Source organism: Enoplosus armatus, chromosome 6 (assembly GCF_043641665.1).
Source record: "Enoplosus armatus isolate fEnoArm2 chromosome 6, fEnoArm2.hap1, whole genome shotgun sequence".
Taxonomy (NCBI): domain Eukaryota; kingdom Metazoa; phylum Chordata; class Actinopteri; order Centrarchiformes; family Enoplosidae; genus Enoplosus; species Enoplosus armatus.
In genome coordinates this window covers 25,260,630-25,285,498 of record NC_092185.1, presented here as the reverse complement: position 1 = coordinate 25,285,498, position 24,869 = coordinate 25,260,630, and the positions used below count along the sequence as shown (strand labels likewise).

The following is a 24,869-nucleotide window of genomic DNA, read 5'->3' as shown; positions in this document are numbered from 1 at the left end:
TTACTCAACTATGGATTTCAGCAGCGGCGGCGGCGGCGGCGGGGGGAGCGAGCTGCACAACAACCAGTTTTATCAGTGCGAGGAGAGCAAGCCTCTGCTGGGGGAGATGTCGGAGGGGAACAACAACAACACAACAACCACCGCCGCCGCCACCAAGCCGGGCGCCGGGCCGTGCAAGAGGTCCCTGCACCACTGCAGCAGCGGCGGCGGCGGCGGCGGCGGGATGCGGTACAAGCTGCTCCACGAGGGGGACATCCAGGTGTGCGTGGTCAAGCACCCCCGCACCTTCCTCAGCAAGATCCTCACCTCCAAGTTCCTGCGGAGGTGGGAGCCGCACCACCTCACGCTCACGGACAGCAGCCTGACCTCGGCCACCGTGAGTGTCTCTCTCTCTCTCTCTCTCTCTCCGGCCTCCTGTGTGTGTGTGTGTGTGTGTGTGTGAGACTATACAGTACGCTGCGTTTCACATTCCACAGGCAGTTCTGGTGTTTGTCTCTTCTTGTCTGGACGCACAGTCTTTGTCTTTTTTGTTTGTTAGTTTGTTTGTTTGTTTTGTTGTTGACGCAGTTTACAAGAAGGCCGTGGGGCCCCCGCACCCCTGCCTAACAAGACATCTCCACCGTACCTGTACCTGTGACCCGCAGCCCTCTGGTTCTCACACTGGGGGGGGGGGGGGGGGTGTATGTGTGCAGGCAGGGGGATGCACAAGGTGCCTTGAAGTAGGGATTCCAAGTGTGTGTGTGTGTGTGTATGTGTCTCTTATGGGTCATCAAATGGCTCCAGGAGGCTTTTTAGCAGGGGGGGGGGTCAGATGGGGCCTGAACCTCCTACTGCAGTGGTCTACTGCATCCCCACGTAACAAACTGCATTCATGTGTTGCTTCCTGCCTGCGGCGTGTAGAGACGGGCTGTCCTGATAAATATCCAGCAACATTGCTGATCATTTGTTATTCTAATAATCTCACCGGCGAGAATACGTGGAGGATGTTGCGAATGTGGCAACACACACACACACATATATATATATATATATATATATATATATATATATATATATATATATATATAGGGCCTGTTGATCAGCTGCCAGGGCTACTCGGTGTATCAGTCCAATGAGAAACAGGCCTACATATCAACATCATCATCATCATCATAAATATCACTATGCATGGATATTGTAACTGATGGTGGGGCGATAAATACAAAGGAGGAGAGACTATATCTGTAACTGGCGGTCCAAAACGTATACTGTACCTCAAACACGTGAGCTGTGTATGTAAAACTGGCCTGGGATCATCCACCATGTAATTATCAACCACAACAGGAGTCATGTCTGTGGCGGTCAGTTGCGAATTGTTAGTAATTCAGCGGAATAAGGCCAAAATAACAAAAGCCTTTATTCCCCCCCCCCCCCCCCTCCTCCTGTTATTATCAACACTTCTGACATTTTCCACAAAGCCAGGCCCATTGTTTTATCAACACACCTTGTTAGAGGCCTTTTTGGACGCCTGCCTATCGCCACCCATGCCGGAGGAGCGCGCTGAGTCGCTCGCTGCCGTGTGCAAAGTCTCGGAGACTTGTTATCATTGCCGGAACAGAGACTTGTGACTTCTTTTTTTTTTTTTGTGTGTGTTCTCCAGTATAAAATCTCAATAATTCAGCTGAATTTATTGCACACATCACACTAAGAATAGTTTACAAGTGATGAATGGGTGGGATGGTTTATATTGGTTCTTCATACTTTGATTTTAACTGATGATTTATTGATTTGCTTGTAAACTTCTTGTTGTTGTTGTTGTTGTTGGTGCTCTGTGTTAGCACGTTAGCATATGCTGGTTCAGGAGGGGGGGGTGGGGAACTGCCCGATCCCTTGCCCGTAGTTCCTGTTTGTTAACGCGCGCCGCAAGCTCAGTTTGACACTGCTGACAATTTGGCATTACCATTAAAGCACGCTGCCACGCGCATGGGACGCTATGTTATGTTATGTTTTGTTTTTGTTGTTGTTGTTGCATGAACTTGAGGGTACACCCAAAAAAAAACGCCCCGTCTAATTTGTGTCTTTTAAGTTGATACGCCAAACCTGTTTTGGAAACTTATTTCCTCAGAGCGTCATTATCGTTGATTCAGAGACATACTTCTGGCCACCTTTTTGGCTCTGTTTTGGGTCTCTACCGCTTCCTGAGGGAAATGAATGGCTCTTCAGCTGTTTAAAAGTTCCACTATGCTCACCAGCAAGTCACCAACTGTGTCTGTCTGCTGTTAAGGCGCCGAGCAGGCCGTGCACAGCAGCCTGATGATGGGTCCAAAAAACAAAAACAAACCAACAAACACTTTTTAAGAGTGAACCAAAACGGATAAAGTCGCGGGCTGGACAGCTAGACAATGAACTAAAACTTGCCAGGTTCATCACTGGTAATAAATGGTGCAAGTCTACCCTGCGGCGTCATTGCGATGCTAGGAGTTTAACATCTATACGCACGGTTTATTCATTTCTGTCGCCCGGTACTCTGTGACCTTACAGTTGACTCACAGTGGAACTACTGCCCTCAGCTTCTTCTACACGTCAGACTGTGCACATCTGGCAGAGACGATGACTTTTTCTCTTAGTTAGACTCCTGGTTGAGTGACGGCAAGAAGCCATGCCAACACCTGAGCTATTTTGGACAAGTAGTGCAGGATTTGTGGGTCTATTGTGTGTGTGTGTGTGTGTGTGTTTTTAAGAATTCACAGTTCCAAATAAAGTCCTGTGAAATACTTGAAAGTGCTTGTTTGTTTTTTCGGGCCATCTTGTGTTGCTCTGATCCCATTTCCTGGGTGCGGGTTTCAAGTGGTGCATATCAGCGGCTCTTTATCGATTTGTGTGGTTGCAGTGGGGAAACGGGAATAGCCTTCGAACTTTGGCCAGTCAACAGCAGCCCTCAGCGACAGCCAGGAAATCATCTCTGTGGGGGAGCGGGCATTAGGCAAACCTTATTTCCACATCAGAATTCAGGGAAAAGTGTCTTGCATTGCTGGCCTTGAATGCTCATTGTTGCGCGGCGTTCTTGCATTGACACCTCCCCGGGGATCTCTTGTCACTCATACAATGGAGCGTTGTTACGAAATGAACTTGAAATGGCTACTAGGCATCAGGTATTACGGATAGCTAATGTAAAAGCTTCCACGCACTGGGTGTAAGTTGAACTACGTTCTGTGTTCTATGAAAAAAGTAGCTCAATACATTCAGGGAGCGCTTTATTTTTGTACGCCTGTACAGTCGTAGCGTAATCCAACATGCTCCGCCATCAGCTCTGCCTTTTTATGAGGCTTATAATGTTCCGTTTTGTTGATACTGTAATGGAGGCCGACCCGGAAGTTAGCATCGCCCTGGTTTCTGGGTTTTAGGACTCATTCCTGCAGCGCTCCGTTGAGGTTGTAGTTAGCGGTGCTGGATTGCATTATATTTAGAGGTGTTTCTAATTGTTTGTCCTCCCAGTTTACATACATACATACATGATGGGGCAGAATAACCTCCCAATATAATGTAGACCAGTTCAATTAATACCTCTGACGGTGTTCACTTAAATATTGTAAATGTGTGTATATTTTTTATTTTCCATTTCTTATTTTTATATGTTGTACATTTAGTTCTAAATTTATGCTGCTTTCTACTCTTGAATGGGAGCACCAGTACTGTACAACCCCCCCCCCCCCCCGGCTGTTCTATTGGATTGCATTAAATTGCACAAGTGCACCTTGTATATTAAAGTGGCCACTCAATGCAAACATTTTATTTATAGGAAAATGTCTTCACTTCACTTCCAACCCAGTGTTCTCCAGCAACCACGTCCACATCAGAGGATTCTGCAGCTTGCATTTTACCAATGCAGAAAGCAGTATGGCCTTTAAGTGTGTGGTTGAGATAAAAAAAAAAAATGAAGGCGGAGTTTGAAGATGGGTGTGGTCCGAGCAAGGAAGTAGGGAATAGGCCATTGGCCCCTCCCACTTCAGATACAGATATGTTCCCAGATGCGTTTTAAGTCGCGGATCACTGTATCCCAGTATATTTGTCAAGTATGTGGGTGTGATCCTGCCCTTGATTACTGAGTACTCGTGGGTTTTTGAAGAATTGTCCAATACCAGCGACGGCGGTCGGGGTGTGCTTCCGCAGGAACGCTCATTCACTCCTTCACAACCGTGGAACCACCTCTAGTGAATGTCAAACCACCGTGTGTACGAGAAGTCTACCTTCATAGACACTCTTTGAAGAACTTTTTGTTTACCTCATGCTGCTATATAGTTCTTTTCAAGCGGTATCTTTCCGAGGATCTCCCTTGCTTATAGTGGGTACTTTCGTTGTTGTTGTTGATTCAAAGAGCCAAATGCTCTGTCTGGCTGTCATAAATGTTTCTGTTAAAAAAAAACAAAAAAAAACCCCAGAGACGAATGGGAACGGTTGTTCTGTAAGATGACAATGCACCTCGGTGCGTTTAAGCCATCGGTTGAATGGTCTTAAGCACTGCACGTTTCTTTAACATCGAAGATGATATGTTTCAAAACGGTGTCATTGATCATAAACTGGCCTTTAGTGTAGTCTGCTTTGTATTCATTGCAAAAGCTGGATCTGCATAGACCCCCCCCCCCAGTGGTAGAAATGATGATGCTAACACTAAATTCTTCAGTCTTGAATGGAGTCATGTGGGTGATTTATCCAATTCTCGCAGCGTGTGTGTGTGTGTGTGTGTGTGTGTGTGTGTGTGTGTGTGTGTGTGTGTGTGTGTGGTTGGTGACACCCCGTGCACAGCGATCATGTGTCTGTGAGTATTCCTCACTGAAATATGAGGAAGAGAGGTGGTTTTTATTTATTTATTTTCCCAGAGTGAAGCATGAATGTGCACTTCCTGAGTGGCGTTGTTGTGCTTGGTGTCGAAGAGAGAGCGGCAACGTGGGCTTGAAGAACAATGCTGACCCATTTGCTCGGCTCTCTCAGAGAGACTACTCCGCAACAAAAGAGGCAAAGAGCGTCGACTCCGCGTCTCCAACAACATCCCCAACAACATCCCCGCACACGGCGAATAATTGAGATGATTGTGAGGAGAGAAAAAAAAAAAAAAAGCTTAGTGAAAGCCAGCGTGGCTGCCAAGAGGGTTAGCTTCACTAACAAAAAAAAATCACATGAATCTCATTTAAGGTACAGTTGTTGTTGTTTTTTTTATGCAGTTGCTTACTCACATTTCTCCACACTGAGTTCACTTTTTCAGAAGGCGGCGTGGATCACTTCTCACTGCTTCCCGCACAAAATGCTTTCAATCATTCAAATTTCACTCACTCGAACTCAACCGCCACCAAACCTCTGTGTATTTACGCTCCATTTAGCGCGTCTCCACATCATCGTCGAAACGGTTCACACTTACGCTGCCTAACATAACTTAAAAAAAAAGAAAAAAAAAGAAATGCAATTCCTCGAGGGACCTCCATGAAAGACGTGCCAGGCGTAGGAAAGGGGATCGAGCGAGGCAGAATCCAGGATGTTTTTCAATTGTATGGGACGTACGCGGGCGTTTCACCGTCTCTTCCAGTCACAGGGTGGTTTGCGGCCCATCCGAGGATTGGGGGGGGGGGGGGGGGGGTCACTTTCCCTTCCACTTTGCTCTCCATTCCTCCGAGTATGATGTGGGTGGGGTACTTGTGGTCAAATGCAGCAGACAGGCTTGACTAGCACTGGTTATATTTACATGTCTGTAGCTGTCCTGTGTGAAGTGTGTGTGTGTGTGTGTGTGTGTGTGTGTGTGTGTGTGTATAGTTTTGTATTGTCTGTGACGTATACCGTCAGGTAGCGCAACCCGTCAATGTTGCCAGTGTTCATGTAGAAGAGTGATGTGTCTGTCAGGGAAGAGATGGAGATGGAATCGAGAAATGTGAGTCAGCAATTCTGCAACACTTTTTCGTGAGTTGTATAGAAAATGACATTTGTGACATTTCTGTGATTTTTCACTCATTTAAGGAGGAATTAACATGTGAAAAGGTGCTACTTGATTCTTCATAGATGAGTGTGTTTTTCTGCGTGTGCCTGTAAAGATAGGTGTGTGTGTGTGTGTGTGTGTGTGTGTGTGTGAGAGAGAGAGAGAGCTGTGACTCACTCTTCTTTCCTTTGACAGAACCTGCCTGCCACAACTTTTAGTCAGCCCTAACCTACATCACATTTGCGTAAGAAGGGCGCTAGTGCAAGCAAACACTTCCTGTGTTGCGCCTCCCTCACAAAAGGCCTGAGATGAAAGGAAGGAATTCTGGGGGGGGGGGGGGGGGGGTTGAGGGTGGTTCTGATCATGTATGGAGTCCGAAGTGTACAATGGTTACGTAAGAAGCTGCGTAGCGTGAGCCTCTCTTGTCAGTTTGCCTTCCACTGAAGGTCTTTTGGGTGTTTTTAATTAAAACAAAGAATAAAAAGGTTGTTGGCACCTAACATTTTATTTGGATAAGCAGACTGGTCTTACCTGGCAAGTCTTAATTTTACTGCCTTCTGGTACTGTAAGTAAATGCTTTTGGCTTTGGAGGTCAGAAGTCTCTCACTTAGAACTACGTGTGTGTGTTTCAGGATTCTGGAAAATGGATCAGGTCCTGTTTGGTGGTAGAGAACACCAGTGTAGATGAAATGACAACACAGAGATAAAAAAATAATAATAATCTTATTAATTACATTGATATGAATTTGGCCTAGAGCGTAAGTGTATAGAATAAAGAGAAATAGAATTGCGTACAACAATGCTTCTTAGATACATTTAGAAGCAACACAGTTTTAAAAGGCATCACCGCAGTCCACAGTTTTTCTTCCTTCCTTCCACCCCTATAAATCATCATGCGCAAATGTAGTGTTTTCCCACGTTAATGTTGTGTTCTTGTCGCTTTCATTGGCTATAGGGCTAAACGTGATACACTTTGACCGAACTGCAAACTGTTGTAACACAGAGCCCTTACGCCCCCGTTCACACACACACACACACACACACATGGACTCAAGGATGCAAGACTCAAAAGGCACCCGAGAGGGCGCGGTGTGGGAGGTGAGGACTTCCTTCTGAACTTCCACTGCGTGAAGGAGCTTTAAACCGAAATCGAGCCGAAGCTGATCGTAGTGGTCTAAGGCCTCAACAACACATGCTGCAGAGCTAGGAGCTCTTCTGTGTGTAATTGTATCGTAGTGCCAGTAAGGTGGGGGGGGGGGATGTAATGTAACAGTAGCACAAGTTGAGAACAAAGCAAGCAAATCGGCTGAATAATGTCAGGAAGAATGTATTCATTCTTGCTGACGACGGCCTGCCACTTTGCATACACCCTGAATGTGTAGCGTTATAGCCCAGCTGTCATAACTCCCCCCACTTCTATAAAAAAAAAAAAGTATATACTTCCTGATGTGGTTTTATAATGCGTCATACAACCTTGTTCTCCTCGAGTAGGCCTCAACCCCCCCCGAGCATGGCTCTAATCCTCATCTCAGCCATCTCTAAGCAAGGCCTAAACGGAACGATTTGATTGGTTGCAGGCTGCACAAAGGCAGGGGAAAACTCTTCTCGAGGCGCAAAAGTGCCATATAATCTGCCCACAATATGTCTTCTAATTTAAAAAAAAACATTTGATGCACAGGTGCTAACAGCAATCCTTATTTTATCAACCCAGACTCTTGAACTGTACAGCTACATCCTAAAAAATGTGGGTTGGATTGTCCTTTTTAAAATGAGACTAGAATTTACATGACGGAAGCTGCAATGTGTGGACATGTAGACGAGAAAGCTCCTCAGAACAATGACGAGAGTGTGTGTGTGTGTGTGTGTGTGTGTGTGTCTTTCTCTTTGCAAGCAGAAACCAGAGGATGTTGCCAATAAAGTATACGTCCAGATCAGCTGATCACGCAGCGCCGCGAAGCAGAAGTAGCACAAGATAACAGCAAATTTGAAATTGAAAATAAAGGGGAAAAGAAACAGCATGCTGTGACCACAGCCTATAAGCGCTCTCTCTCTCTCTTTCTCTCTCACACACACACACACACACACACACACACACACACACGGCTTTGAAAGAGCTCCGGACCGGCTGCAGCACACGTTCACATTCAAAAAACTCCCAGTTTTGTTTGAACAATGCAGCCATTAGGCAAAGAATTTGAGCTGTGGGAATGATAGCGTTCTCTCCTGCCATATTGATACATTATGACATTGAGAACAGATTAGAGACGGACTTGCCCCCCCCCCCGCTCTGCCTCGTCATGTGTCTGCGAGTGAAGGATGAGGTAAAAACTGAGAAACAAAACAAGAGAGGGCAAACTCTTGACAGGGAGTGGAGACTGCAGCCCTGCAGCGGTCATTCTTTATTTGGGACGTCTTTCAGGGAAACTGTGGGTTGTTTTTAACCATAATGGAAGGAAAAAAAAAAAAACAAGGCTGTATTTTGCCATTTTACTCGGCGGCACTTTGCCTTCTAGTTTGCATGATTCAGTGATTAATGCAACAGCTGTTTCACCTCATGGTAGCAAGGTAACGCACTGGCACAAATGACATGTTCATGTCACACTGGAACCTCCTCTTTGTATATTTTATGTAGTATGCGAATGTTACTGCAGCGTTCGTGATGGCTTCTCGGGATACAGGCGGTCTGTGCTGTGTGCAAATGAAAGAAAATACATCGACACCTATTAGTCTTTCTAACTAACGTGTTAATATGTATCGTTTATTTGATCTGTGGAAAAAAAACACAAAGAGAAAAAACCCCAACAAGCCGTGGTTTTACAGGGAGAGTGCGTGCCAGAACCACGTCTTGGCCGGAAAAAGGAAGCGATTTCAAGCAAATCCCCGAAAAACAAACCAGAGGCTGTGACCTTTTTTTTTGTCATGAATTAGGTCTGTACATTTCTTTGTCCTTGCTCATGTCGTAGCTTGCAAGCGGACGCGGAGTAAATACAGGAGAGGCAAGTTTAAAAAAGAAATGAGAAACTCAATTAAAACAAAACAAAAAGCACGGAATGAGCTCGCACGTTGGGGAGAAACATTTTTGCGATGTATGAAAAATGTAGCTTTTCTCATCCTCGGCTGTAGCTCATATTAAAGTGCCGAAAAACTGCAAGCAATTTTTGTTAACTGCTAGCTGGTCTGTTAGCTGGCCAAATCAGCCTGTTAAGAACAATATATTTTCTGAAAGTTTCTCTTTTTGTTGAGCTGACACTGAGAAGGCTCGTATGCAACATACAAGTATCCATTTTTTTTCTTCGTTATTTTTAAAATGCACAGAAGGAATGCAAAACGTGAGGGAGTCCCCCGGGCCTCTCCGCGCCAAACTGAGGCTTGAGCTGTTGAAAATACAAAATGACCATTATCGCTCTGCATGGAGGAAATGACGTGCGCAAGCAGACCTGTGCAAAACAGTTCCTTTTTCGCCTTCCATCTATATACACAGTGCTGAACAAATGTATTAGACCACCCGTCATAAAAATGAGAAAACGCAAATATTTTAGAAATCTGTCAAAAACTTGTTTCAAACTAAAAATTGTGTTGTTATTTGTTAGGCAAATAGCAAACTGGAACAACTAAATAGTCCTTATTCACATATATAAGCACTGTATATGTATATATGTGTGTATATATATATATATTGAGAACTAGAGCTCACTCAGTCCAGCTCTCGAGACATTTCCATTTAAATAACCGAACAGTAGAAAGATATCCAGGTGCGCTCACGTGTCTGCCACGTGTCCCCCATACTGTGTTGAGTGTTGACCCGCTACTACAGGGGACAATCATCGCAGCAGTCATTTTTTTTGTGACCACTGTGACCTTCAGAACCGCACATGCGAGGTTCCTCGCAATCTGGTCGATCACATTGCACTTCCTTGTTAGTGACGATAACAAAGAAGATGAGAAAACTATTGTATCCAAATGCTTAAGTACTTCCGGGATACATTTCTAGTATTTCTTCCTATTATTTTTTTTTTCTTTTCCACCAATAGTCTGAGACACAAAGGCATTCTCAATGTACAATGATGAGCCCAAGCTGGATTGGCCACCAAGCAATACAAGCTACTGTCCTGGGGCCCCCAGACCCATGTGAATAACATAATGTGCGGGCCATTTGATGAATTTCTGCACTTTCTTTTTGAGTTTTCTTTTGTAAACCGACAGCTGTGTTTGCGTTCACTTCCGAAGCGTGGGCCTAATAATAAACGCGTTGAACGCATTTCCTGCCCCATAAAACATTTGTTGAGACAAATTCTTGGAAGACTTTGAAACGTTGTTTACATCCGTTGTCGTGCCAATCGGTGGAACAGTGTGAAGCCATTGCCTGTAGCGTGATCACATAAGCGACTAATGGTTTTGTAGCACCGAGCTAGTTTCTCACAGTGCTGGACTGCTGCACTGCCGTAATTTGCTGTCATTAATATACTGATTTGAGAGAGTCGACGCACGTATGCACTTTGATTTTTGGCTTGAAAAGTTTCTTGGAACTGTGTTTTCACAGAAAGTAGGGTTGTCAAACCTCTGCGGTTTGACAACCCCCCCCCCCCTCGTTGACAGCGTGCTGCGGGTCAGCAGTGTGTTTTTCACCCTCCCAAGGAGCAGCAATGTGGTTGTTCCTTCGCAAATGGAGAAGTAGAGCAGCTTATTGTTCGGGGAAGTGACTCTTTAATGCTTGGTGACGTCACACACACACACACACACACACAGACACACAGTCCAGCAGCTTCACATTGTGAGTAAGTCCCTTAACAAGAGCGTCTGGCATGTTTATGTTAAGTGTGCGGCCGCTTTGAACAAACGGAGAGCTGTCACGTCAACTCGCTCATGCCCTTCAAATCTGGGCCACTGCTGAGTGCCCTTTTGCTGCTGAGCTACTGTTGTGTGATTATTGGTAAATATGAAACCCGACGTGAAATGATAATGTTTGCTTGATGACAGGAACAGGAAGAAACGTCAACTCAAATGCCCTCTTATCCACCCACTATCCGTCTTCAACAGGATTGCCACTGTGTGTGTGATGATGCAGGCAAACACAGTGGCTGCAAAAGACCCACGGAGGTTTCATGTGAACCAAACTGAATTCAGTGCCCTGAATGTCTCTTGGTGGATATGGTTACATATGTAACATCCTGCTTTGTTTGTTACACAGGCATGTGTGTGTGTGTGTGTGTGTGTGTGTGTGTGTGCGCATATGCTGTGTTTTGCGACTCGACTGCTGTATCGCAGCCAGAGTTCTTTTTCTAGAATATTAGATTAGTCATTTGTATTATGAGAATAAACAGAAAAGATGCAACAACATAAACATGGGGCTAAAAAGAGGAGGGAAGGATGTGTCATAGTAAACCGTGGTGCTACAGTGTGGCTACAATGACTTATCAGGCTTTGGATACGTACGCGGTACGTGTTCGTGAGATCAATTCATTCGTGGGTTTTCGTCTTGTTATGGGGTTCGTTGGCTGTGAGGAAAAACTTTTTTTGTTCAGCAGTATTCAAAGGAATGCAGTACTACTATACCGGTGTTGTATGCTAGATAGTTTTAGAATTTGAATTCACGCCTTCCAGTCCTATAGGACCAAGGTATACCATTGGTTTCCATCCATATCCGTAGGGTATGAAAGGCAACTTGCAAGGACATTCAACTTTTAAAACTCTTTTTAGGTCATCATATTTGCTATCATAACACTTTATGATAACGATCAGTCATTATTAGGCCATTGCTTCACCATGCATTTGTAAATGTAGTTCATCATTAACTAATGGCACCTACGAGGCTTAATGACATAATGTTATTATAAAAGGTTCCCTAATATTCCATTTACAATGAAATAAAACGGAGAAATGGAGCAAATCTTGATTTGAGAAGCTGGTTCTCGCATTTCCGCTTGATGAAATAATGTGAACGGACTAATATTCACGCCAGTCAATCAACTGACAAATGAAATAACCGTTTAATATGCAACTAAAATGGAATGGAAGCCAACGGGTGCCTGGAAGGTCGATTGCAGGATGGGACCCGGAAGCAAAGTCTATAAAAGTTGACATTTTTTAGACTGAGAGTGCCGTCTAGGCTGTTATTAGTCTTCCAAACTCTGCCCATCTTACCACCGAAAAACAAAAACATGTTTCTAACTTTTAAATTGCTCAATCTTCAGGTTTATTTGGCAAGGTAGGATAAGATGCAAGGTCTTGCAGCTAGGAGGGCTGGGTTCTCACCAACCTCAGGTGTAACTTGTGGACCTCTCAGTTGAGGGCATTGACAATCTAGGTTACAGATAAAACAGAGACTCATTTGAGAGAGTTTGCCCCCTTTATTATACAATTAGACTCTGGATATGAAAGATGGCAAAGCATCTAATTTTGAATTCATCCACTTATACCATCTTATAAAAGATGTAGACAAGATGTCTTAAGCTATATCCAAATAAGAAGCTTCCTCCTGAAACAGCCTCCCATTCCCAGGAAATCAGACTCCCTTATTGTACAATGTTTGGTAAGAATTCAAAATGGTCAGGACAAAAAAAAAGCCGATCACCAAATGATATAGAGCATGTAGAGCATAGCTCCGTCTGATGGATAGAGAGCGTCCTGTCCTAAGTCCATTTTGGAGTGGAATATTCAAATGACTCTATAAAGTACTTGGTTTCAAGGTCCCTGGAGACCCATTGCCTTGAGAAATAATAAAAAAGAATAAATACTTATTGTCCATACTGCTGGCAGTTGCCAAAAAGCAGTACCACTGAACCTCCGTCCCATGACCGATGACAACCAATAATCACGGAAAAAGTTACTTTTACGTATAATTTACAGGGAAATTGTCAATTTGGTTGAAGGCAATAGGAGAAGTGGCTCTGGTTTGGCTTACCTGAAGGACAGGTACCCTGGTGGGTGGAGAGGCTGTGGCCATCAAAGTAATTCTACAACTGCTACTTGATACTCTGGACTTATCCTTGGTGTCCTGGGTGTTCTGCAACATCAAGCTGATTGTTAAAAATGTATATTTTTGTATGAATAGACCTGAGATACAGAGATGTGGGGGTGGGTGGGAATTGGCATGTGGGCAGGAGAGCCGGCTGGTCTGGGTGCACGGGTAGGTATCGGCGAGGAGCTTAGCACAGACTGGCTGAATTTTTAAGACGAAACAAACGCAGGAATTCGGGTACAGTGGGAGTAACAGGGGAGAACAGAAGGGGGGTAAAAAGGCTATTTTCGTACCCCATCTTCTTCTTTGAAGAAAGCATGTAATATGTGGAATGTGTATTGAAAACCTTTTGTACCCAATAAACAATAAGGCGCAAACAAATGGACACTCTGGAGATCTTCACCCAACAGTTCGACAGAGTTGAGTTCATGTTTCGCGTGTCCTGAATAAGCATCGGCGTATTGAACATTTTGTTTTTTAAAATACAGTGCATAGGTCATGCTTTCTTTCTTTCTTTCTTTCCCCCTTCCATCATTCACCCTTGTGTGCTTGTCCCTGGAAACAAAAAGAAAACACAACATACATCTCCGTCCCCTTGTTTCTATGGTAACGCAGCAGCGAGGAGAGGAGGCGAGAGGAGCCGTGGCCTCCTCCAGCCCCACTCCGCGATGAAAAGCAGGGCGGAAAGAGACGGAATCGTCAATTGTAGGCAGGTACCTTACTTGCAGAGCACTACAAAACGCAAAGGTTAGCCTGAAGACGAACGAGGGCGGGGGACGAGGAGGAGGAGGAGGAGGAGGAGGGGCTAGGGGCGGCAAAGGGTGCAAACTGGTTACAGAGAGTTGAACGAGGAACAAAATGACTCAAAACGCATGTACGTGTGTGTAGAAACAGGAGTGACGAGGGAGGCAAGTCAAATGAATAGCAGGAGAAACGAGACGAACGTTTGCGCTTAATGGCAGGTGTGAACGGAGTCGAGGGAGAAAAGAAGAGCGGAAGGGAGGATCGGGGGGAACGAAAACAAGAGTCGAGCAGAGAGAAGGAAAGAATTAAGGGAAGACGGAGTCGTATGGGATGAGCGCGCGGGAGAGGAAGGTAGAGGCAGGCTGTAGCTGCACGCTCGTGTGCAGGATGCGAGTATCTATGGTAACCTCGGCTGGTTATCAGAAAATTGAAGCCCCTTCTGTTTGTCTCCGTTCTGCTCTGCCTCTGCCTATTCAAAAAACCGCCATTTATCTCCTCCCTCAGCACACACGTTTCATATTCCGCTCTTTATTTTTGCAGCGTTGCCTTGTTTTGGCGCGTCAAAAGCAGCATTTTGGCAGCGTCCAGACAGACAGACAGGCAGGCAGACAGGCAGGCAGACAGACAGACCGGGGGGTTTGACGTTTACTCTTCCAAGGAAATGAGGCATCTTGCACAGAGCCAATATTTGCCATGGACGTCGCCTGTAATGAAAATCCTGTATGGGTGCAGTTCCACGGCAGGGATTCTGTGTCTGCGGAGGGGGGCGAGACAGAAGAGCCAGCTTGCTCTATCAGCAGCGGAGGGAGGTGTAAATAAAGGAATGGCGTGTTTGTTCTTCAGCGGGGGGAGGGGGGGGGGGGGGGGGGGGCAACAGAGAAAGCTGCCTGTTTGCTCTATAGAGAGCGAGATGGATGCAAATAAAGAGAACCACCTGTCTGCTCGGCTCCACTGCAGAGGGACACTGAGGCATTCGCTGCTGCTTCCATGTAACTAATCAGATGTGTTTGTGTTGAGCGTAGCCGTGACTCTGTGTGTGTGTGTCTGCTGGAGGAGGCCAGAGACAGGCTGTTTATCTGTCTGGAAGCAGCAGAAAAAGAAGACGAAGGGGGACGTGGAGTGATACCAGAACAGCCTGCGGAGGCCTGTTTCACTGAGACACCGACTACAGCTCGACACTTCCAGTTCATTCATATTATAATGATATTACAATAATATTATAATGATATTTGGATGTCTACCTCTGATGCGGTGGATGCGATATATTTACATTTGTATTATGTATATGAGCAACGTATTTAATAATGATATCATGATTTTCTTCATTTTACAGTATTATTACTATTAACGTGCTGTGGGTTCTCCTGTCTGACAACAACACACCCACACACACACACACACACACCTGATACACACACTGCTCGAATCAGCCGGTACGTCAATGTCCACGTGGGACAAATGTGCATAAATCTGATCTGAAATCACATAAGGAAGTATATGATAGTACATGAAGTATAACTTTGGAGCTTGCCTCCTAATCGTCACATTCAGACAATCGTGTGCAAGCGACGGGGGACAACACCCTTGTTCTGTGTTGAGAGGAAAATAAATAAATAAATGCATTCTAAAGTCAGCTGAAGCTACACTGTTTCAGAAGGGTGAAATTATTGGCCTGCGTCAAAGAAAACAACTAAGGAGATTGCCGAAACTACTAAAATCGGGTTAAGAACCAGCCAACGCATTATTGAAACCTGGAAGGACAGTGGTGAACCATCACCTTCGATGATCGTGGTGGGAGATCACTTCAACGTTTGGTGAAATCGTAGCGTAGGAAATCAACAGTAGAACTCACGGCTATGTTTAATAGTGAAAGTAAGAGCATTTCCACACACACACACAATGCGAAGGGAACTCAAGGGATTGGGACCAAACAGCTGTGTAGCCCTAAGAAAACCACTGATCAGTGAGGCTAATCGGGGGGAAAAAAGATTAGGATAATAGACACGGGGCATTTTATGTCAAAATGGAAGAGTCTGAAGGTCTTGCACATGAATAAACAAGGACGTAACTCAGGACCATTCGTGCCTATTCCCTTTTTTTTTTTTTGAAAGAGCAGCGGCCAATGAGGAAACACTCCCAACAACCCTCGGCCGACCGATGGTGTAACTTCACCCACTCCCTCACTCAGTAACTCGGGGACGTTTGTAGGTCCTGGTCCTGCCGTTTGCTGCGGTCCAGGCAAAAACTGTGACCCTCCAAAAGAAGCTAAATCAGGCAGAGCGCAGTCGGATGCGGTCCCCCCCCTCTTTGGCAGCTCTCTCCCAGTTTCACTCTGAATCAGCCACTTCAACAAGCATATAAGGTCAACGACACTTTATTGAGTTCTCTAATCAGATCACCTAGTTTCACCTTTTTTTTTTTTTCCTATTTATTTGTCGATTCTTACTTTCCTTATCCAGTTGAAATATTTTATTTACTCCGTTTCCAATTTCCGGTTCTTGGCGACCCACAGATAGGACATCGACGCGTTTACACTTCTTCCGTTACCTCTGCAGTTGTCTTTATCCGTCACTTGGTGTCACACTTAACCGAGAATAGTAAACCCCGCGTTGTCCGTGTTTGTCCACTGATAACGTAAAGAGTGAAGTAATTCAGACTCTTTTTTTCTGAAGATTTCCTGGCAAAGAGTTCAGCTCCTGGAGCTCGACGGCCGCGCCCAGACGAAACTTCTCTGCGTTCGCTCAGAGAGAGTTTTTAACATGAGAGCGGCCTCAGGGGGGAAAAAAAAGGAAAAGGAAAGAAAATGCTGATAAATGCCAGAAAGCATTGCTGCCTAATTAGGGTGCAGCAAAAGCCACTGCAGATGACGTCTGCGGGGGCCCATTTGTGCGGACATACAGTTAGTCTCCCATCAACAATAATTGGTACTAAGTCATGCTGTGACGCTAATGTCTGGGAAATCAACTGGTGATTCATTTGCTGCCATTTGTGTGTTACTGACAGACACATGTCTTATTATAGACACACTGTGGCATTCAACTTTTCTCTTCAAACTTCTCCCCCGGGGAAGAGGGGCTCGGTTTCTTTCGCGGTTTTCACTGGGCCTCGTTATTTATTTATTTATTTATTTATTTATTTATTTTTTCATCTGTTTACATTTTCTTCTTTTTGTTTTTAAAGAGTTCCGGACAACTTGCGGTCATTTGTCAGCGTTTCTGTGATCATTTCGAGACGAGCAAACAGGTTGTGGCCTGTTACTCAGACGCATCTGCTCTCCCAGTCCCTCGCCATTGTGAGAGACTGGGAGCGGAGATCTGCATCATCACGCCATACTGGGTTTTCTGTCAGCGTGTGTGTGTGTGTGTGTGTGTGTGTGTGTGTGTGTGTGTGTGTGTGTGTGTGTGTGTGTGTGTGTGTGTGTGTGTGTGTGTGTGTGTGTGTGTGTGTGTGTGTGTGTGCGTTGACTCAAAGCTGCGCTAACAACGTCTTCCTAGGTGATGTTTGTGTATTCGTGTGATTAATGGCTTTTGCCAAATTGATTTTCCACTTTTTGTTTCAGCATTCAATGTCTATTCACTTGGAACTCCATCAAATGTCACCGCGGCTGATAAAGACTACTCTTGTGTGCTGTATAAGCGTAGTGCGTGCCTTTTTGTTTGGCCTCGTGTTTACCCAGGGCAGGTTAGCCCGGGATATGTTTCTTTTTGTCTTTCCAGCTGACTGCCAGTAAAAATATTTTCTCCTCCGGCTCTGTTTAAATATATACAGTATGCACTGTAAATGTTTGACGGTGACTTAATATCCTCTCCCTCTCCTCTCCCCTCCAGCCCACCGGTTACATGGAGACGTCATTGTCCTACAGCTCCATAGAGGACCTGCAGCTCCTCTCGTGGGACAATGCTCCAAAGTACTGCGTCCAGCTCAGCTTCCCCGGCGGCACCGTCCTGCTGCAGGTAACGCACGTGTCTCCCAGTGGCAGGGTAGCTACATTTATTCGTAGGCTAGCTAGGCTACGCAATAGCAATGGCTACAAACAGTGTGTTGGAAAGGTCATCACCTAGTAATCGAATCAGTTCAACTGGTTTGATCCAACGCTCGAGGGATGAAGTGATGCAGTTCGACATGGAGTGGGTGGGGAACACAAATACTTGTTTTCATAGCATATTTGAAAAATGTCTAATCATTTTTTAACTATTCTTTTCATTAGATATATTATGATCCTTTAAGTTGGGGGGGAAAAAAAACCCCGGGCCCCAGACGTTTGATTCCACTGAAGTGGGAGCACACTTCTACCCCTGCGCGCAATCTGTGGATTGACGTTCTGTATAAGTTCTATATAATGTTGAGCTTGAGAAACGTCGATTCTCTCTCATGGCCGCCGTGGTGTCCGTAGTACTTATTAGTTATTGCTGGTCATTTTGTCTTTAACTGTCTTGAGTTTTTGTCCACTTTTCGGGTTAATTGCAGCGAGGCTATACAGAGGACGGTTGGTGCGTATTTACAACGGGTGATCGGTGATACGCGCAGGATGAAGATCTAACAGTAGCATCTTATGTCACTGACTTACTTTTTGCTTTTATCTAAGTACATTTTTACACAAGTACTTTTACTTCAGTAAAATATATTTGATATAACAGTACTTTTACTTGAGCATAATATTGTACTCTTACATCTCATGTGAATCAGTTTATCAAGCTCATAGCTTTTGCAAAGTCACTGGTACGAACAGAGGAAACATCTAGGGACGGAGCAGAGCGCTGCCTCAGAGCTGAACACTATTTGGTCAGTGGCCTGTGATAAATGATTGGACCGAGATTTTTCAACCTATCAGCGTAGTGGGAACTTTGCTCCTGATTGCTCCCCGGTGGGATGCATTTTTTTTAAGTTAAGCTATTCATTTTCCATGATCAAAAAAAAAAGGGGGCTGGTTTGGGCTGCCTAGTTTGGTGGCTGTGATGTTTTAGACTCAGGACAGTACCAGAGCCTACATTGGAAACCTTATACCACGTACCTGCTGACCTCCTGAGAGGCGAAAAATCACCTTCACATTAACCAGAGCCACCCAGCAAAGCACATTTGGTACTGTTACCAAAGATGCTCTATAACAGAAGACGACGCATTACAAGCTGCGCTGACGGTATGAAATGGTATACGCTTCCTGTCTCCTAAGTGGGCGTGGTCGCCTTACGTTGCCGCTCGCACCAGCAGTAGCCATAGCAGCTATAATTATAATAATACTGGAAATATGACTGATAATGGTAGTTACAGCTGTAATAATAGCAATAGCAGCTTTAATAGTAACAGCAGGGTCAGCAGTGTATACCCACTTCCTCAGCTGTGTTTGCCTGTGCCTGCTGGCAGGTGTTTTGGACCGCTGCCAGTCGGATTCAGTTGGCGCTTTGAAGGAAAAGCTCCGCCGGTACCTATCCGCGAGCCAAGATCAGTCAGGGTTCCTGCAAAAAAAAACTGTATGAATTTGATAAATTTGGAAGTTTTTCCCAAAAACAGTTAAAACTCCTTCACAGTAGCACATAGAAATGAATCATTTATCCGCTATCTCATTGACAACCATGGGCGACGTGCTGTACTTGGACGTACCGTTCCTTCTACCCGGTCTACGACATGCGCCGTTTTTAATCCTCTAAATAACACGCCGCACCTGGACCTGGTCTGACCTTAAAGTCATTACACTCTGCTTTGCTGCCGATCAATTATTTTACTGTTAACAAACAGTGGGACAGGTGCAAACGCACGGGAAGCAGATGGGAAGAATGGCAGCATTTTTGTTTCTGGTCCTGGTTCTTTGTTTTTCGAAGACAAGGTTCATTTTAAAAGCCCCTCTGGCAGTCGTAGCTGTCACGTCGGTTCGCAATGCGCTACGTCTGAGGTGTTGAAGACGTCCAGTTCATTATTTCGCCCATTCTTTTTCATCCCACCTCTGCTCCTCTGCGTAAGCCTGGTCTTGTTTAAGTCAAATATGCCTAAACGCCTGACGGCCTCCAATAAAATGCACACTGTTACCTGTTCCAAACCTGATAATTTGGTTGCTGTGTTTAGACAATGACATGACTGTCAGATTTTTTTTTTTTCTGTGGCTTTAACGGGTCCAGTGAGCTCCCCCAGAGCTGAAGTGTAGGTAGGCTTCACCTCCAGGACGCTTAATGATCAAGTTATGTTCGTCTTTTTTTTTTAAACAGTGAAAGTTGTGTCGCACAGTCAGGGCGAAGTGCACTGAGTGACTATGAGCATTTTCGTGTCATGAAATCCTTTTCTGTGGATTTGCTTTCTGTTACCTGAGATCAGAGTTAACAAATCGTCTGTGTCTATCTCTCTGCGTGGGTGTGTTTGTGTGCGTGTATGTTTGTTTGTGTGTGTGTGTGTGTGTGTGTGTGTGTGTGTGTGTTGCTACAGGCTGCAAACAGCTACTTAAGGGACCAGTGGTTTCACTCCCTGCAGTGGAAGGTAAGGTTATAGGTTGTCTTTAACTATTAATTGATTTGTTTCAAAGGCCCCATTAAAGCATCACGCTAAGGCCTTTAACCCCCCCACCCACACACACACACACACACACACACATAGTGTTTTTGTGCTGTATTTCAGCACACACATCGAAGTTTATTGCAGAATGATCATGTTGAAACACCCCCAAAAAAACACTTTTACAGACCTTCATGAGGATCAGGCCTCTAAGCCTGTTAGCACTAGAGCCGTGCTGTGCTCACTAAGCTAAATAAAGCTGGACAAGGAAGTCCGCCTGAGGTCGTTCAGAGTAGCAGTAGAATTGAATTTGCTCCACACTCAACAGAAACAATCAAAAGCTGTCACATAGAAAGCCCCGCCCCTATATATACACAGAGGCGTCGTGATAGGCAGACGTCACGCAGCGCAGATCCTCCCCCCCGAACACTTCCTGTTTTCGCCGGTTTTCACTGCACCTATTTGAATAAAACATTTCCATGCAAACCCAACAAGCATGTGAGGGATGCAAAATTGCAACACTTCCCATCTGAGGTGTCTGAAGAGCTGGTTCCACAGCCCAGTGCAAGCAGCTGGCCATAGAAAATGAATGTATTCCTGAATTTCACCATGGGGTGTTGTGTTGTCTCTCCTGCAGAAAAAGATCTACAAGTACCGCAAGGTCCTGAACAACCCGAGTCGCTGGGATGTGGTGCTGAAGGAGATCCGAGCTCTGGTGGACATGGCTCTGACCTCCCCGCTGCAGGACGAGTCCATCCACCAGGCTCCGTTGCACATTATCTCCACCCTGCTGGCTGAGGTAGCAACACACGCACACACACACACACACACACACACACACACACACACACACATTTACATGCACACTCATGCATATATTACCAGTGAGGACCATACCATTTTCTCTTTATGCCTGATATTAGTCTTTACCTACCTAACCCAAATCTAACCCTAATTGCCTTTTTCCATTTTCTTCAGCTTTTTGATTATAACAACAACAGGAAAAGAAAAGCGCAGTCAAGTACGGAGGCCCAAAGTGTTCAAAATTAAGAAAATGAAAAAGGCATTATGAAGTTAACGGTCGCACGAGTAAATGGTGAAAAATATCTTAATGAGCAAATCAGTTGTGAAATAAGATTCAAACCTCTTTATCGCAAAATATCTTATTTTCATATTCGTTTTATTGGATATTTATTCGTTCATTTCTGTTTCACTGTAGAGATTCCTCAGCACAAATGTCCCCAGTCCTTTTATTGTTTTTCATCAGAGAAATGTTTATTTGTCAAAATGTTTTATTTTCTTAGTCGGCGGTGAACGAGAAGATCAATACCGTGAGAATAGACGGGTGTAGTTTCGTATTTATCACACAGTTCTATCTAATCTTTTCATCTACCTCTCAGTGAGAAAGCCGATAAGTGCGTTTTACCAAAAGTGTCGAAAATATTCCTTTAAATTTTTTATATTACGTGAATGTTCTTAGCCCACTTTATGGCAAAAGTGGCCTAACGACAGGCTCCGCTACTTGGAAGAGGTTTTTAAGAGCTGGAGAGGATCTATAGAGGAATACACGAGGGGAACAAATATAAGAAATGGGAAATGGGAATTGTAATTTTCTGACTAACGTCTCCGACTCTCGTCACGTTGGTTCGCTCTGACGCCAGTGTCATTTCCTCAGAGATGAAGTGTTCCAGGGGAGGCGTTTGGATGCTCTTGGTGCCGTGCAGTATAATATAAGGAGGAACTTCCCTCTCAACCACAATTCATTCGGATCCTGTCTCACCTACCTTGCCTTACCTAAGTGACACTAATCCTCCTTGACCCTAAACCCAGATCTTAATTTAAAGATAATCCCTTAGAGAATTCCCCCTTTTTTTTATGTTCTTGTGAGGACATTTGATTACAGTATGACACACACACACACACCATGATCCATTTAGTTCTTCCCTAAACTCTTCTTTTTTTCTCTCTCTCTTCTTCTCAACAGAACTCTAATCTCAGCACTCAGGATCATGAGAACATCATTGTGGTGAGTACAAAAGTTCACTGTCACTCTAAACCGATGCTTTGATGTTAATGATTAACACCGTTCAATCCGCCCTCTTGTTGTCTCGGCCTTTTAAACTGAGGGGAAAATATGGATTCTCCTCACGTTGCGCCCAAGTATTTGTGGCCGCGTGGCGGTGATCTGGGCGGAACAGAGGAGTTTGACGTGGAGAGAGGTTTTGTGGGCGTTGCTGCTGGCTCCCAGCCAGCGTAAATAAGAGATAGGATGTGGAAATATTCATCTGTCTGTGTGTGTGTGTGTGTGTGGATGTTCAGGCCATTGCTCCTCTTCTGGAAAACAACCACCCGCCACCTGACCTGTGCGAGTTCTTCTGTAAGGTGAGCGATCACGTGCCGCAATCGCCAACCTGCGCCAAAAAACAGAGCGATACCCAAACATATAGCGTTAAGCGTTCAAAAGTACTTCCTGTTGATGGGCGGGGGGGGTTTTTTTGTGCGTTGCAGCACTGTCGGGAGCGGCCGCGGTCGATGGTCGTGATCGAAGTGTTCACCCCTGTGGTCCAGAGGATCCTCAAACATAACATGGTGAGAGCGGACTTGCGTTCAGGAGCTGCGCAGAGCATTCAGCAGCAGAGCCGAGAATAAGGGGATCGGTTTCTGTTTGGTACCGATTCCTCTTTTAATGCCTGTTTGTTGGATGCAATGTCATGTTTCTGGGTCATTTACGTGAAAACGCCACATTCCTTCAATCTGTAGTAGAGGAAGAAATGCTGTCAGTACATCTTTATGCATGTAATCTTAAAAACTGGATGTTGTGATGTTTACCAGATAGGGCCTGACGAACAAAAGTGAGCTGCCGAACCTTAATCAGCCCCCCTCACAAAAAAAAAAAAAAATTCTGTTTTACTGTCAGTTTTATAACGGTACAAAACATGTACATGCTCTATCCTACCCAGCATTTAATCATAAAGGGGTTGATCAGGAAAAAAGTGCCTTATTTTGACTTTTTTGGCTAAATTGCAATAAATAGTACCTCTATTCACTAACTAAACCAAACAGAGATTGGAAAAACCTTTACATTCCTGGATGTAATCCTCAAGTTCTGTCAGTTTGCTTTGCTTTATATGCTTTTGACTCTGTTTTTTGTTTTTTTTTCCTTTGTGCGTCTCTTTGGCAGGATTTTGGAAAGTGCCCTCGACTGCGTCTCTTCACTCAGGAGTACATCCTGGCCCTCAACGAGCTCAACGCCGGGATGGAGGTTGTCAAGAAGTTTGTCCACAGGTGAGAAACCAGTGGTGGATGGTCTGGATTTATGTTAACGCTCCATTTCTATATATCGTATTTTGAATGCATTAGACATGAAATACGTAAAGCAGCATTAGGGACGAGGTGTATAAAGCTGATGGCGTGCTGTCAAAGGTTGTTGGGGCCGTAGTGTCTAACCTGCACCTGTGTGTGTGTGTGTGTGTGTGTGTGTGTGTGTGTGTGTGTCGCAGCATGCACGGACCAACAGGGCAGTGCCCTCACCCGCGTGTCCTGCCAAACCTGGTGGCGGTGTGTCTCGCTGCAATTTATTCCTGTTATGAGGAGTTCATCAACAGGTCAGTCGCACACACACACACACCTGCCTTTTCCTCTCATGTCCGGACATCTCGTCACATCCGACCGCTGCAGTTCGAGCAGCTCAGACCTGTCGGGGGGGGGTTTCATATACGGCGACACTGCTCGCATCCAAAATGGCTACCTGAGTTTAATGACAGTATGTGCACGTTCCTGACAAAAAAAACCCCTCAAAAGTGTAATAGTTTGTTGGCCAGTGTTGATGTGAACGCCTCACTCTCACATGAGTTGTGGGTGCTAGTTTAAGCAATGCGGTAATTCTCTTTTAGGCAAACGTCTGTTCGTAATTTGATTGTGTGAACAATTTCCATCCGACACGAGCAAGTTGCTATGACGACTTTGAGCCATAATCCCCTCATCCGTGCCATGGGAGACGCCTCTGTTAATAAGAGCGAGATAAACTCAGTCACGCTACCTAAAACTAATGCGTCTAATGTAGCAGGTATCTGCGGTGTATATACCCCACCCTCATGAAGGCTTTAAACAGCATTTCGAGAGCGCCTGGCTTCCGTATCGCGGCGTATTTTCCGAGTGAAGCGGGGCAGGCGGGACTTGACGCCGGGAGGAATTTGATTTTGAACGTTGAAACGGGGGCGCGTCCTAACTGACGTACTGTTGCTAGACGGATGTTTAGCGAAATGTTAGCCCCCGTGCTGCTAAAAGTTGAAAAGTTGGTTGAAATTGGTTGGATCAAGCGCGTGTCACAATTCATATTTTGTTTTACAGGAAGAAAACATGATTGGATTTTTTTTTTGGGGGGGGGGGGGGGGGGGGCATATATTGTTAGATAGGTGCACAATATGATGTGGGGATGTGAATCCAAAAGGGTTTAAAGGGTCATTTCAGTGCACAACTAATTGAACTTACCTAGGTTAGTTTGTTTCCCAGAACAGAATTCAAACCGTCGATTCAATTCAATTTCATTTATATATTTATAACAGAAGTGATCCCAGGGCACTTCTCATGTAGAGCAGGTCTAAAGCGCACTGTTGCTTACTCTCGTACATTAGTTGGTGATCATATGAAAGCCTCAAAAACATCAAGGGCCGTTCGCTGGGATTTTGCCCAGCGTGGAAAATGTGCCGTGTCGTTTATTCCCTTGAGCAAATATTGAAGAAATAAACG

The 24,869-nt window shown here is 44.9% G+C and overlaps 1 protein-coding gene across 1 annotated transcript in view; it reads left to right on the top strand.

Annotated features, from left to right (window-relative positions):
- The window catches only part of cmip (c-Maf inducing protein), a 35,652-nt gene continuing 10,783 nt past the window's right edge, over positions 1-24,869 (top strand). The window contains exons 1-9 of the mRNA XM_070907375.1: positions 1-376; positions 17,471-17,596; positions 20,055-20,105; positions 20,758-20,919; positions 22,105-22,146; positions 22,440-22,502; positions 22,629-22,709; positions 23,302-23,405; positions 23,621-23,725. Coding sequence (XP_070763476.1) covers positions 11-376; positions 17,471-17,596; positions 20,055-20,105; positions 20,758-20,919; positions 22,105-22,146; positions 22,440-22,502; positions 22,629-22,709; positions 23,302-23,405; positions 23,621-23,725 — 1,100 coding nt within the window. The 5' untranslated portion in view covers positions 1-10. The remainder of the gene's footprint in view (positions 377-17,470; positions 17,597-20,054; positions 20,106-20,757; positions 20,920-22,104; positions 22,147-22,439; positions 22,503-22,628; positions 22,710-23,301; positions 23,406-23,620; positions 23,726-24,869) is intronic.